This window comes from Ursus americanus, chromosome 12, assembly GCF_024610735.1.
Source record: "Ursus americanus isolate L20-20 chromosome 12, mUrsAme1.1.p, whole genome shotgun sequence".
In the NCBI taxonomy this organism is placed as follows: domain Eukaryota; kingdom Metazoa; phylum Chordata; class Mammalia; order Carnivora; family Ursidae; genus Ursus; species Ursus americanus.
In genome coordinates, this window is record NC_142138.1 from 5,222,758 (window position 1) to 5,235,751 (window position 12,994).

The 12,994-nt window shown below is 43.2% G+C and overlaps 2 protein-coding genes across 3 annotated transcripts in view; one reads left to right on the forward strand and one right to left on the reverse strand.

Annotated features, from left to right (window-relative positions):
- On the forward strand, positions 1–1,248 carry TEX38 (testis expressed 38). The gene is made up of 2 exons (XM_045799459.2): positions 1–37; positions 656–1,248. Exons 1-2 carry the CDS (start codon positions 1–3, stop codon positions 1,246–1,248), a joined length of 630 nt encoding a protein of 209 aa, XP_045655415.2.
- A 1,904-nt stretch (positions 1,249–3,152) lies between these two features.
- Positions 3,153–12,994, reverse strand: part of EFCAB14 (EF-hand calcium binding domain 14) — a 35,337-nt gene continuing 25,495 nt past the window's right edge. For both annotated transcript variants that reach the window (XM_045799632.2, XM_045799631.2), the window contains 3 exons: positions 10,647–10,758; positions 9,517–9,642; positions 3,153–6,662 (listed from right to left, as the gene is read on the reverse strand). In XM_045799632.2, coding sequence (XP_045655588.1) covers positions 6,487–6,662; positions 9,517–9,642; positions 10,647–10,758 — 414 coding nt within the window. In that variant the 3' untranslated portion in view covers positions 3,153–6,486. The remainder of the gene's footprint in view (positions 6,663–9,516; positions 9,643–10,646; positions 10,759–12,994) is intronic.

Below are 12,994 nucleotides of genomic sequence, written 5' to 3' on the forward strand. Positions count from 1 at the left end.
ATGGATTCCCAGCAGGAGGACCTGAGCCTCCCTGGTGGTAAATGCCCTTCCAGTCCCTGCCTCTTGCCTTGTGCCATTAGTGTGGGGCAGACACCCCGGGAAGACCTTTTACATGGATGGGGTGGTGGCTGCCTGCACGGAGGAGTGCTAAGCAGTTAGGATATACTGTCCTCTAGAAAACTAGGGATTGAGGGCCCAGATCATGTTTCTTTGCTGAACCAGAGGGGGGTACAATGAATACCCAAGGACCATCACAGCTGAATGGGTACGGGGTATGGTGGGGTGGGATGGGACACTGGTGTCCCCGTCACCTCTAAACTTATTCCTTGCTGGGCTTTGCCTTTAGCAAGGCTTCTCAATCAGATGGATTGGATGGGTCCAGGGCTGGGAACAACAGGTTTGACCAAGTCTGGGCAGGTCATGCCCCCTCTAGACCTAGCTTCCTGATGTGTAAAGGGCTAATGGTGGTCCTCTTAAGCTCCCTGGAAATCTAGCATTGACTGAATAAGAGAATGATGAGGCAAGTCAATGAGGAAGGAAGGGAGAATGGAAAGATGGGATAATTGATGAATGGGTTAGGGAGAGGAATGCAAAATAGCTCAGGCCCCAAGACAGAGCTATCAGCCAGCTTGCCTCTTTTTCTTTCTTGCCTTAGTGTGGGTCTCTCTGTACTTCGGATTCCTGGGGCTGTGTTCTGTGGTAACTGGCGGCTGCATTCTCTTTCTGCACTGGAGGAAGAACTTGCGGCGGGAAGAGCGTGCCCAGGAGTGGGTGGAGGTGATGAGAGCCGCCACATTCACCTACAGCCCGCTGTTGTACTGGATTAACAAGCGTCGGCATTATGGCATGAACACAGCCATCAACACGGGCCCTCCCCCTACTGTCACCAACACCGAGACTGAGGTCCAGAATGCAGATCCCCTGTGGGAGTTGGACATCTCCGAGGGCAGGAGCTCTGCTGCCCAAGACAGCAGCCCCAAGGCGGATGCCCCTGCCGCGCTACGACCTCTGCCACAGCCCCTACCTTCCCCAATGCTGCGGGCCCACACCAGCTCCCCAGTCCCGGTTCCCGTCTTTCAGGAGGTGCCCTTTGCCCCTTCCCTGTGCAACCTGCCCCCAATGCTGAACCACTCAGTCTCCTACCCTTTGGACACCTGTCCTGAAAGGAACGTCCACTTCCATTCCCTCCCCACTATGGCCCATGGAGACCACTGCTTCAGTGCTAAGCCTTTTGCTTCAGAATTATAGCCTCCTCTCACGGAGGGTAGGAGCTGGAGGTATCAGGGGCAGAGCAGGAAAATAGAGCTAATCCCTGGGAGGTGGTATTGACACAAAGGCCAGGGCCCACCTGGATGTCACATTATGAAAGACTGAAAAAAAAGCCCAAGGCTCCCTTGTGTCTCATTTGTCATTAGGAGGGCAATGTCCTTCCCGTTTGATGGGGGCACTTTGCAAAAAAGAGTTGAAGGTCATAAATGGGAACCAGAGGGTGTGGGGAGACACCGAATCAGTAAACATGAACTCAACATCTCTCTATTCGGTATTTAAGACCAAAAAGGCATGCCAGACTGTGGGCCAGGTATCCAGTGGCACTGCTGTTCTGTGGGACATTAAGCACAGCTGCCACAAGAGTGAGAGCCACTGGGGGTGCATGAGCCATGGCAATTCACAGTGGCCGTGTCACACGCAAAACAAGTCATCATGAGATCCACGAGCCACACTGCATCGCATTCTTCCTTAACATTGATGATGTGCTGAGTTCTTTTATGGTTGTCTCTACGTTGTGTCCAATACAAGGAAACTGCCAAATGGACCTCACAATCCTCCACTTATAAATGAAGAGACGGGTTCCAAGGGCATATCGTTTTTACGTTGCAGAGCTAGGTCTTAAATTTACATCTGCCTGGCATCAAAGTTCTTGGTCTTCTCAGCATACGCCATGGTGTTGTCCCTTCCCTAATGATAAGTCTTGTTAGAAAACACTTGGCAAATGATTGTGTGTGTGTGTGTGTGTGTGTGTGCCCGTGCGTGAATGTCTGCAAGGCGTAACTGGTCCATGGATTGGCTTAGGAGGAATGCTGGTCATTGAACCCTCTAAAATTACACACAAAATGTATTTAAAAAAAAAATCTTTATCAAAGGGATCCATGGACCTTCAAAAAATTAATATCCACTATATGAGGATATTTTTGTGCATTTTGGAAACGATCCTAAAAGAAGAGACAAAGAGAATACTGGCTATTTGGTCCCACTTTAAAGATAAGAAAGCCCAGGGGCACCTGGGTGGCACAGTTTGTTAAGTGTCTGCCTTCAGCTCAGGTCATGATCCCGGAGTCCTGGGATTGAGCCCTGAGTCCCTGCTGGGCAGGGAGCCTGCTTCTCCCTCTCCCTCTGCTTGTGCTCTCCTCTCTCAAATAAATCTTAAAAAAAAAAAAAAAAAAAAGATAAAGCCCAGGTGCACCCCAGGATATAAAATTTCCCCTTCACTCTGGGAATGAGGAAATCATCTGACCATATTTGTAAATGAGCTAAGCTTTATGTAGTCTTCCCTGAAGGGAAAGGCCACACAGCTCATGTATGTTTGCTTATGTGTGTGTAATGTATGTGTAATCCCAGAACCCTAGCATACATACAGCGTTAATTTTTCTCTTTTTTGTGTGTGTGAAAAAGCCCCAGCCCCTATACAACCTTTCTCTTGGAATGGGTTTCACCCCCCCCCAACCCCCTGTACAAAAAGGCAGTGGAACATTCCTTGTCAAAATGCTCTTCCACTGAATCTTAAAAAAAACTCCAAGAGCCAAAAAAACCCCCAACCAACCAACCAACCAAACCAAAAAAAAAAAAACAAAAAAAAAACAAAAAACAAACCCAAAACACCAGTGGAGACCCAAGGGGAGCTTGGCTAATACAGAAAGGGACTCCCTCTCCCCCTCCCCCACCCCCTCCAACCCTGCAGATGCCCAAGCAGCAGCCTTCACTTCTTCAGGCTCCATGCTGCAGTTCTTAAGGCAGATTCGTCACCATCTGTTAGTTCTTGCTTTCAAAAGGAGAAAGGAGTCTATAAAAATAGGGATCAAAGCAGATTTTTGTTTTCTTAGTAATTGAAGGTATGGTGGGGGAGAGGGGGACCTTTAGTCACAGACACAGTGGGAGAAAAAGGAAATGTTTTATTTAGATAAATTAAAATAGCCGTATTACTGATATGAAATAAGCAAAGCTCAAGTCATAAAGACCTTGAATTCACTCTCCAAACAGAACCAAAACTGCTCATACGTTACCAAAATAGCTCCACTAAAGCAAAGTAGATTTACATTTCTTAATATGAGAAAACAACAAGGTAGGTTAGGTTCGTATAACAAACAATACACACTATAAAGTCTCAGGAATACCCAAATGTGTTCTGGTTTGGATATGTAAGAAGGGACCACATGTAGCTGGTGTGGGTAAGTAAGCCAATGAGGTGTGTAGCAAACAAAAGCTATCACTAAAAACAACTCAACAGCAGGCCATTATGAGTATGAGCCCATTACAGTCAAAGTCTTCAACTGTGACCGGCAAGACCAGCAGTGGGAGGTGGGGGCAACAGAGTTACGTCCAGCAAAGCCACGTAAAGTGAGGAAACACCACTGGCCGGAGTAGCAGCCAGCAGCAGGTGAAGGGTGTCCTGTCCTAAGTGCCAGGTCCCTCTCTGCCCTTAAGAGGACCCTACCCTTTTCCCTAAGCCAGGTTCTCTATTCCTTTGACTCATCTCTTCCTAGGACACCTTTTTGGTCCTCTGATTTCTAGGGAGGCTCTCGAAGTAAACATTACCCCAGATAGTATAGGCAAAAGAAAAAAAGGGCCGAGAAGCATTGCTTTGGGTCACTTAGGAAAGCAGCAGTAGGAGCTGCCAGGGTGAAAAGGTAAAAGTATTTGAAACAAACACCAAAACCCAATCTTCCTCTCTGAGCTGAGCTATGAGGCAAGGGAGGCTTGAGTACAGCTCAGAAGTCACAGGTTGGGGAAGTTAAGACAACATCCAAATAAAAGCCCCAAATTAACACTGAAGAATAAGCTCATCAAACTCTTAAGCCAATGAATCTCCTCAACCTGGAACCAGAGTTCCAGATGCCCTCGTTCAGGAGCTAGGGCAGCGACATGGAGAGGGTATACACAGTCTGAGAGCGTGGCCGGAACACGTCTGCCAAATGGGACAGGAAGTGGTACAATGCAGCTGGCTTCGGGATGATGCAAGCCAGACGAGCTCGAGGTGGGACGAACAGGTGAGAAACTGAAAAACAAAACTGACTTCTCTAGGTGTAGCTATCCGATACAAAAGAAAAGTACAGACAAAAAAGAGTTAAGGGGTCCTCAGAGTATCTGCCCATGAATAAGAATTTGAAACTAAAATGGACAAGCTACATTACCCTCAAGTGTATTTCATATAAATCAGTTCTCAAAAAAATACCTTCCAAGTACAGACATACTATTTATGGTACAATATATACAAATATAGCAGTATAATTCAATTTATTGCTAGAATTTTATTTGGTTGTTACAAAATCTGTAAGGGTATATATATTTAAAAAGGGGGGGGGGAATGCATGGAAGGCAGCCAGAAGAAAAAGAGTTGTCTTCGAGTTACCTAAAGTGCCAGGCTAATTTTATGCTATATTTTAACCTTTTCAAGAAGGAGAAAATAGCTCAGATAGGCAAAAAAATGTTTTTGTTTTTGTTTTTTTTTAAGAGAGAGAGAGAAGCACAAGCCCTAATGAGGTAAGCAGACGCATTCATGGGAAAAGACTTCATCTTGCTTTAACTAAATGTTAATACTTTCAGAAAAAAAAATCAAAGTTAGCCAACACTAATCTGAACACCACATAAAGAAAAAAACAGCCCTTAAATGTTTAAAGGTGCTCGATGGCATCCCTGGGTAACAGGGTAACTTGGACGAAGTTAAAATGGAAGCGAGCTCTACTAAAGAAGTCTGTGCCATGAAAGTTCTAGTTTCTCCCTGACTTGGCCTACAGAACAGTTAAGTTTCACAGAGTGCTTCCTTTTGTGGTGCCCAAAGCCTGCCTCTAAGACCAGCACAGCACACACACAGGTGACACAGAGATGTGATTCCTTCCAGTCTGGGGACCTTTCGGACCAGGCCTACGAAGTATTTGAAGGGAAGAGTATCGCACTTGCTTGTTCCAAGATTTGAAACAACTTGCTACCATCACGTGATCCCCCTGCTCCAGGCTTGCTCGATTGTTCGGCCTCCTCTGGACAGGATGCCTCTAGCTACTCCTGAGCTGGAGCTACTCCTGAGCTAGACAACCATTAAGGCGATCTGATGACTTCACGCGCTGCATTTTACAACCCCTTTGGCTTCAGCCCACAGAGGGACATACTAGGTTCTTCTTGGTAAGCCTCCAGGTAAAATCTCAAGGAGTTTCCTGGGTCACAATGAGGGGCAAAGCTACCCCCTACAGCCCCTCCTGGGTAGCCAGGCAGAGACAGTGAGCTGAGGACCACAGGCCTGCCATTCAGAATGGAGCCTGCCCAGAAGTGGCAGCCAGCTACAGTTCTAAGAGAGGCTTGAGTTGCGGGGGTGGGGGGAGATAATCTAGCTCACTCAGCAGGGAAAATGTAGCTCCCCACTGCATAACTGTTTATGCTCATAAACCCTTCAAGTAGGATAAAAAGTGAGAAAAACCCCCAAGACTTTTCTGGTTCACAGGTTGGGATCGGCTGAGGGGACAGGAACAAAGAACCAGCATCTTACTTTCCTGAGTCTGGAGGCAGCACTGTGCTTACAGGGTCCCCGGAGGCAGCACTGTCCTTACAGGGTCACCTCCTCAAATCTATTCCTCTAGCCTCCAGGCCAAACCCCACAGCAGCACCTGAAGGAGGCGCCTTAAGGAGACATGGACGTAGTTCCAGCTGTTACCACATTAGCGATTTTTAATAACAAGCCATTTGTTCACAGCCCCTTTCAAACCATTCTTCTGACTTCGCGCAAAATATGCACAATTCTTTCATTTTAAATATTTACAAACAGAAAAGGTCTAGCTTTTAAAAGAAAGACATTTTCTGAGTCTGTATAAAGTGCAGCTAATTTAAGGCAAATTTATGTGAAATATAAAAGGTGGCTTATTCTCTCTATATACACATTTTCCAGTTTTAAAAGATAAGGTCTCCTTCCCTGAAAAAAAAAAAAAAAAAAGGAAAGAGAAAAAAAAGGGCTTGGCTTTTTTTCTGGCAATTTTGAAATTAAGATCTTATTGGTTTTAGGAAATCATAGATTTCTGAATAGCATATAGGTAAAATGGCCTTCTTTTTTAAAAAAATAACTTTTCTTTATAGCTTTTTCAAACAAGTTAAAAGGTGGCAATGTGTCTGCTACAGTAGTTTGGAGGACTGGAGGATCGATGGGTAAGTAAAAGGGTTGTTTGTGTTAGGTGAGTAGATATTAGGTAGTCCTGGGCATATACCCATTTCTAAAATATGCCCGATGAGCTAGACACCTAAAGCTACCCTTAGCTCCAGGAAAGAATATCTTCCATCGCCATCAGAATCAAATGCTCTCAGAGTCTCTAATTCTGGCACAGCAGAACCTAAGGAGTTCCAGATTTCCTGGTAGGTCAGCTTCCCATCCATGTCCTGGCCAGTCTTGTGGAATAAATCCTGAAGATCTGTTAGAAAGGAATTACAAAAAAAAAATGTGTATGTCTATACATGTAGCTAACTTTACTTAAGAGTTTAAAAAGTAGCCTCAGCTGAATGCAAAGCACTAAAAGCTAGTTTGCAGACTTTGTTTCCAAAAGGTAAGGCTTAGTATCTCAATAAATCAGAAAGATGAACTCTTAGGAAAAAAAAAAAAAAAGACGAATTCTTTAAGAATGAGAGGAACATTGGCACTATCCTTCCAAAATAGAAGCAGTGACAGATAATCACAGGAAAAATGAATGGGCTGGCATTCTCTCTGTCCAAGGCTCTTTCCTTTTAGATTTGCCAGATTCTGTTCTTATGCTGAACAGGTAAAAAGGACTGCAGATGCCTTAAGAGCTAATGATAGGAGCTGAGCCCATAAAACAGACAATGGCATACTGTTAGCCAAACAGAGTTACCATACGACCCGGCAATTCCCTTGTACTCAAAAGAAATGAAAACATATCCCCACACCAACACTTGTACATGAATGTTCACAACTGCATTATTCCTAAAACAATCCGAATGTCCATCAACTGATGAATAGATAAAATGTAGTATACCCATATAATGGAATGAAATACCGCTCCATGCTACAACACGGATGGACCCCGAAAACATTATGCTAAATGAAAGCAGCATGGATATTGAGGCCATGGATCCTATGATTCCATTCATATGAAATACCCAGAATAGGCAAATCTAAAGATTTTGGCTGAAAGATTAGTGGTTGCCAGGGGCTAGGGGGTGGGGGAATAGGGAGTGACTATTTCATGGGTACAGGATTTCTTTCCGGGATGATAAAAAAATGTTCAGGAATTTGATGGTGGTGATGGTTGTACAAGGTGTGAATATACCAAAAACCAGTGAATTATACATTTTAAAAGGTGAATATTATGGTATGTGAATTATAGCTCAATTAAAAAAAAAAGAAGCAGAGGACTACAGATCTCTTCAAAGTGACAGATACAGTATATATAAGGCACCCGGCACCTGTGCTCTCTTTCTCTCTCCCAGCTGAGACAGAGAGAGTAGTATCATCAGTCTATCTGTAGCTTCTTCTCTATTTCTAAGATATTGTTTGAGCCAACAGAATTGGACAGTTTCTATCAACAGTCTCTTCTGTATTTTCTCAAAGGCCCCATAATAAACACTTAGGAGGGCCAATTACTTACATAATATTTTAAAAGGACTCGACTGTGTCCCCAAAGAATGACTTAATAGGTTTAGTCTCTAATACCAGAAGACAGTCATGAAGCTTCTGTTTCTTTAGAAGTCTTCCTAAATCCTTTCCTTCCCTTCATTTAGTCAACCCCACACCTAGATTCCATAGGCCTTCTGCTGTCTGGTACTTAGGAAGAATGGAAATGGCCTGAAGGAAGGGGAAGTGGTTGCAGTACAAGGTCACTCAAGGAGTTTTGAGCTTTTGAAGAAAGTCCTACTTTCAGTCCTGAGACCCATCCAGCGAAGCCGCTAGAGAATCTCAAAAGCCAGAAAAAAGCAAGTGGGGCGCTTGTTCTCAATGCCTGCCACCAAGTGGCTAGCTGGGAAATGTCTTGTGTGTGTATATGGGGCATGAGCATATAAAATTGGTAGTAGCATTCAAATAAAAATCTTATTGCTGCTTCGGGTCATTTCAAAAGTGTAGTCATCCAAAGTATGTAAGGCCTATGTTAGAGGCTGAAGTACAAATGTTAAGTTGGCTATTTCTTAATCTGCTTTAGAACAGTCTTTCCTCCATTCATTCTCATCAATTCTTGATGTAATAAATGACAAGTGGGAGAAAGCACTTGTATTGCCAATAACCAATTTAACACTCTCCTGTCTCCCTAGAAAACAGAAAGAAAAAAACCTGGGGATAAGGGGAAAAAGTAATTGCATTTATATGGCAATATAAATGTAAGTCTTCTATGCTTTAAGCATTAATTATAGGCTGTAGATAACTCACTCACTTAACAAATACTCACCTGTACCAGGCACTATGCTCGGGGCTGTGAGTAAAGTTAATTTTCTATCCTCCCAGGAAATTACAACAGAGTGACATGTGCGAAACAGGGGCAAACATAAAATATTTTAAGAGCGCATACACAGGAAAGCACCTAATCCAGTCCTAGGAGGCGAGATAATGTTCCCTGGTGGAATGATATCGAAGTTAAGGTGGAGAGCCAGGCGAAGGTAAGTGGGTGGGAATAGGAGAGTTTACAGGCAGTTAGCGAATGCAAGATCAGGGGACTCTAAACATCACAATGAAGGATAGCATGTACTAGGAAGCAAGGCAAACATGTTTCACTGTGAATCGTATCCATCCTACTGTTTATCTTGCTGATTTTCAGCCAAAGGACCCCTCACTTTTGGAAGGCCTTAGCAAATAGGGTCAACTTCCATTTTGTTAATCTCACAGTATTGTGGTTGCTTGTTCGCCTTCTCCACTGAACTGTCACATCCTTGAGGAAAGTGAGCTGGTATCTTACACTGTACTTTTACTGCTTAGCACTGGGTCTAATCAGGCACTGACTGAATGAATGAAGGCTCTGTGGTGCATTGGGTAAGAGTGCAAACTTTGGTGTCAGACTGCCTCGGTGTAGATTCTGCCTCAGTCCATTCATTATTTGCTGTGTGGACTTAGGCAGTTTCCTTATCGAGAAAATGGGTATAACACATGAATATTTGTTCCCAGGGTTGCTAACAGGATTATATGATGTAATGCATAGCATATCAAGTATCTGGCTCACAGGAAATGCTCAATGTTAGATAGGATCCTTTTTCTTGTAAGTTAAAAAAATCATAAAGTTTTAGCTTTGAACATTTTCCCTACTGCTCCATGGTATAAAAATTTACCTTTGATGCTAGAAATTCCTGGTAGGACAATAGGTCTTAGCTGCGCAGCTTTCTCAATATGATCTCCAAGAGACTGTGGAAATTTTGGTAATGCTGACGGCTTTGATGTGAAACTCTGTACTTGCTCTGTAACAAACACATGCGGTTGTAGTATTATCAAATCTGATACCAAATTAAACCAGTACTGAAGGTCGGTTTTTAGGGCAACTGCTTATGTACTTAAGAGAAACAGTTGAGAATTAAGTAGCACAGTGACTTCATGAAGTTAAAGGCATGGACTGAGATTTGTGGTGTGGGCAAGTGAAGATCAATCAGTATCACGTAACATTAAGGTTTAAGAGGTGGGAAGCCCCTGAGAAGCTCTTACAGTGCAAGTTAGCATAATACAGGTTTAGATGCTGAGAGTTTAAGCTGCATTGGCTATCTGCTATCCTAGGAGCCATACTATAAGCCTGATCTGGGGTATGTGCCACCAGATCAGCCGGTGCCGGAAGAGGGCTTTCCTATGTTTATGCAGCATGATGTTAGGACAAGGCCTCCCATTGTAGTCTGTCCTCCATCCAAAAGAGAGTAAGAGAGGTTGTAATGCTTTCCCCCAAATGAAAAAATATTTGCAGGGAGTAGGGGTCAAAGCCAACCCAGTCCAGTGCTTTGGTTACATCCTTGAGGCATCTGCTAATATTGATTAGTATGTCCCTACCTAGAGCCAAGGGCCTTTCTAACTCAATGATCCTATCATTATTTGTTAATGGTTTTTCAGAAGGACTAATATTTATTTTTAAGTAAATTTTACGCACTTAATGAAAAGACTCCGTGAACAACATTTAGGGCTGGTTTAATATACACTATGACAGCTACATTTTTGCCTATAATTGGATGCAGACAGCATGGAGAAGTCTATTTCAAGCTAAACATTACCCATTCTTTCCTTAATAGACTGGAATACAAATCATGTACAAAATGGGCTTTTTCTAAATGAAACCAAAGTGTATCAGTTCATCTCGATGCACTCAGGCATCATTCCCTCAGTTTGATTGGTCCTGCTGGAGCACCTTTCCCCACTCCCTGTGTGGGAGGCAAGCTGCCCAAGCCTGCGTGAAATATTCAGAACCCAGCCCTGAGTATCTCACCGTTGTTAGCGGTGTCTGGCGGCCTGTTGCTCTCAGGTTGGTTTGTGAGAGCGCTGATCAGCTGCAGTTTCTCTCTTAGCTTGGATACTTGAGAATCCGAACTCTCTTCTTTCTGCTCAAAACAAAGATCACAGAAGGCTTAAGGTGGAATAAGACCTTATCTGATTCTTCATTATATTTCCAGAGCCTATTGAGCACGTAGTGCTTGACTTCTAGTAGGTTCCCTATTAAAAGTAATGAAAGAATGAATCAACAAATACTAGAGATACCTTTGTGCTCAGAGTTGATAAGGGCCTAGCAGGATTTGAGGCTAGACCATTAAGGGAACATTATGCGACAGATGACCTGATTCACTGTGAACGTTTGGCTGATGGGGGAAGGCATGCATGTGTCAGCAGTAAAGGAAATGTACCCTTGCTCAGGTGCCCATGCAACACCCATTTCCTAAATGAGTAGATATTATTTTCTAGGAACTATTTCACACCGAATAATTTTCCTGATATCTTACTTCACCTTGTGACTAGACAAATTTAGGGAGAGTGTTACGCTCTTAGCACCTTTAAAAAAAAAAAAAAAAAGAAAAAAAAAGCAACCAACTCTCGTTTTTCCTTCTCTCCCCCCCATGGTGAGGATTCAACTGGTGGTGGGAACTGTTGGGAACACACAGAAGGAACTGCAAAATACCTAATTCATTTACTTATATCGTTTTAAAAAGTTTCTTCTTTATGTCCTTTCTCATTCCCAGGATGATCCAAGTGGCATATAAAAAATACATTTAATTGCTTAAAAAAAAAAGAGAGAGAGAGAGAAGTCTGGTTTCTATGAGGCTTAGGCTTTTCTAACTGCTTAGCCTAGTGTGAAAGGTCCTGAACCTATGTTCAGTTAGAGCACCAACTTCTTACATGTTTCTTTTATTCAATTACTTCTCTCTGATCTTTATTTCTACTCTCATAGTTACCATATAGAAGATCACTCTTGGTTTATTAAGGAGCTAATATATGGACACAGGTGACTAAAGCTCAGTACTAAATACTTGAATTTATGAAGAAATCAGGGAAAATTATACCTGGTTAGGATGCTTAGATGAGGGCTTAGGATAAAGGGACCAACACACTGGGATGACAGTTTAAAACACAAAGGGTCTGAAAACAAAACCAGGAGATTTAGGCAAAAAATGTGCACGAGCTGCATTTGATTCTGAGGTTTACTGTTAAAATCTGGACTGCTGCTGAAACCACTGTGACTCTCCAGCAGTAACCACCTGTTACTTTTTGTGTCAGCATTTACATCTGGATCTTCGGTTTCTCTTGTCATTCCCCAGGTGGGCTATTTTTATTTTTATTTTTGCAGAAGCAGTTAGAAAAGTCAACAAAAGCCTAGCTCAAAAGCATTAAAATCTTAATATATCTAGGGGCGCCTGGGTGGCGCAGTCGTTAAGCATCTGCTTTCGGCTCAGGGCGTGATCCCGGCATTCTGGGATGAGCCCTGCGTCAGGCTCCTCCACTGAGAGCCTGCTTCTTCCTCTCCCACTCCCCCTGCTTGTGTTCCCTCTCTCGCTGGCTGTCTCTCTGTCAAATAAATAAAATCTTAAAAAAAAAATATTAATATATCTAGACTATATGAAACAGTTAAGGAAGAACGAATATAGATAGAGAGTATTACATTGAAAACTGCCTGTACTATGGTTCATTTCCAAGTGCAATTCCTCTGAACCCCATATCCCTGAGCTCCTCATACACAATGGACATCTCAGATGGTATTTTAGCCACTCAGCCACAATCTTCCTGGCTTTTACTTTATCTTAGCCCAGATCTTATAATATTAATACTGTAATCACAGAGAATGTTGCAAATAAACTTTCTTTCCTGGGATATCAAAGCATATCACAGATTGTCTTACTGTGAAATATGTCAGGGAAGAACTTAAAAAAACAGGGGAAGGGACAAGGTTAAAGGAACGGGCTGGGGCTTAAATGGACTATGTATGTACTGAGACTGAAATCTAAAAATAAATGCTGATTAGACACCAGTTTTCGATGATCTCTGCCTCTGTTCTCTGTCATGAGCACAGATAACTTACTGTCGTAGCTTAAAAGTCGCTTCCTGGGACGCCTGGGTGGCTCAGTCGGTTAAGCGTCTGCCTTTGGCTCAGGCCATGATCCCAGGGTCCTGGGATACAGTCCCACATCAGGTTCCTTGCTCAGCAGGGAGTCTGTTTCTCCCTCCCCCTACTTGTGCGAACACGCGCATGCTCTCTCTCAGACAACAAAAAATCTTGAAAGAAATTCATTTCCTTAGGGAAGCTTTCCTGATCTCTGCTAACATCCTCATCACACCCTATATTTTTCC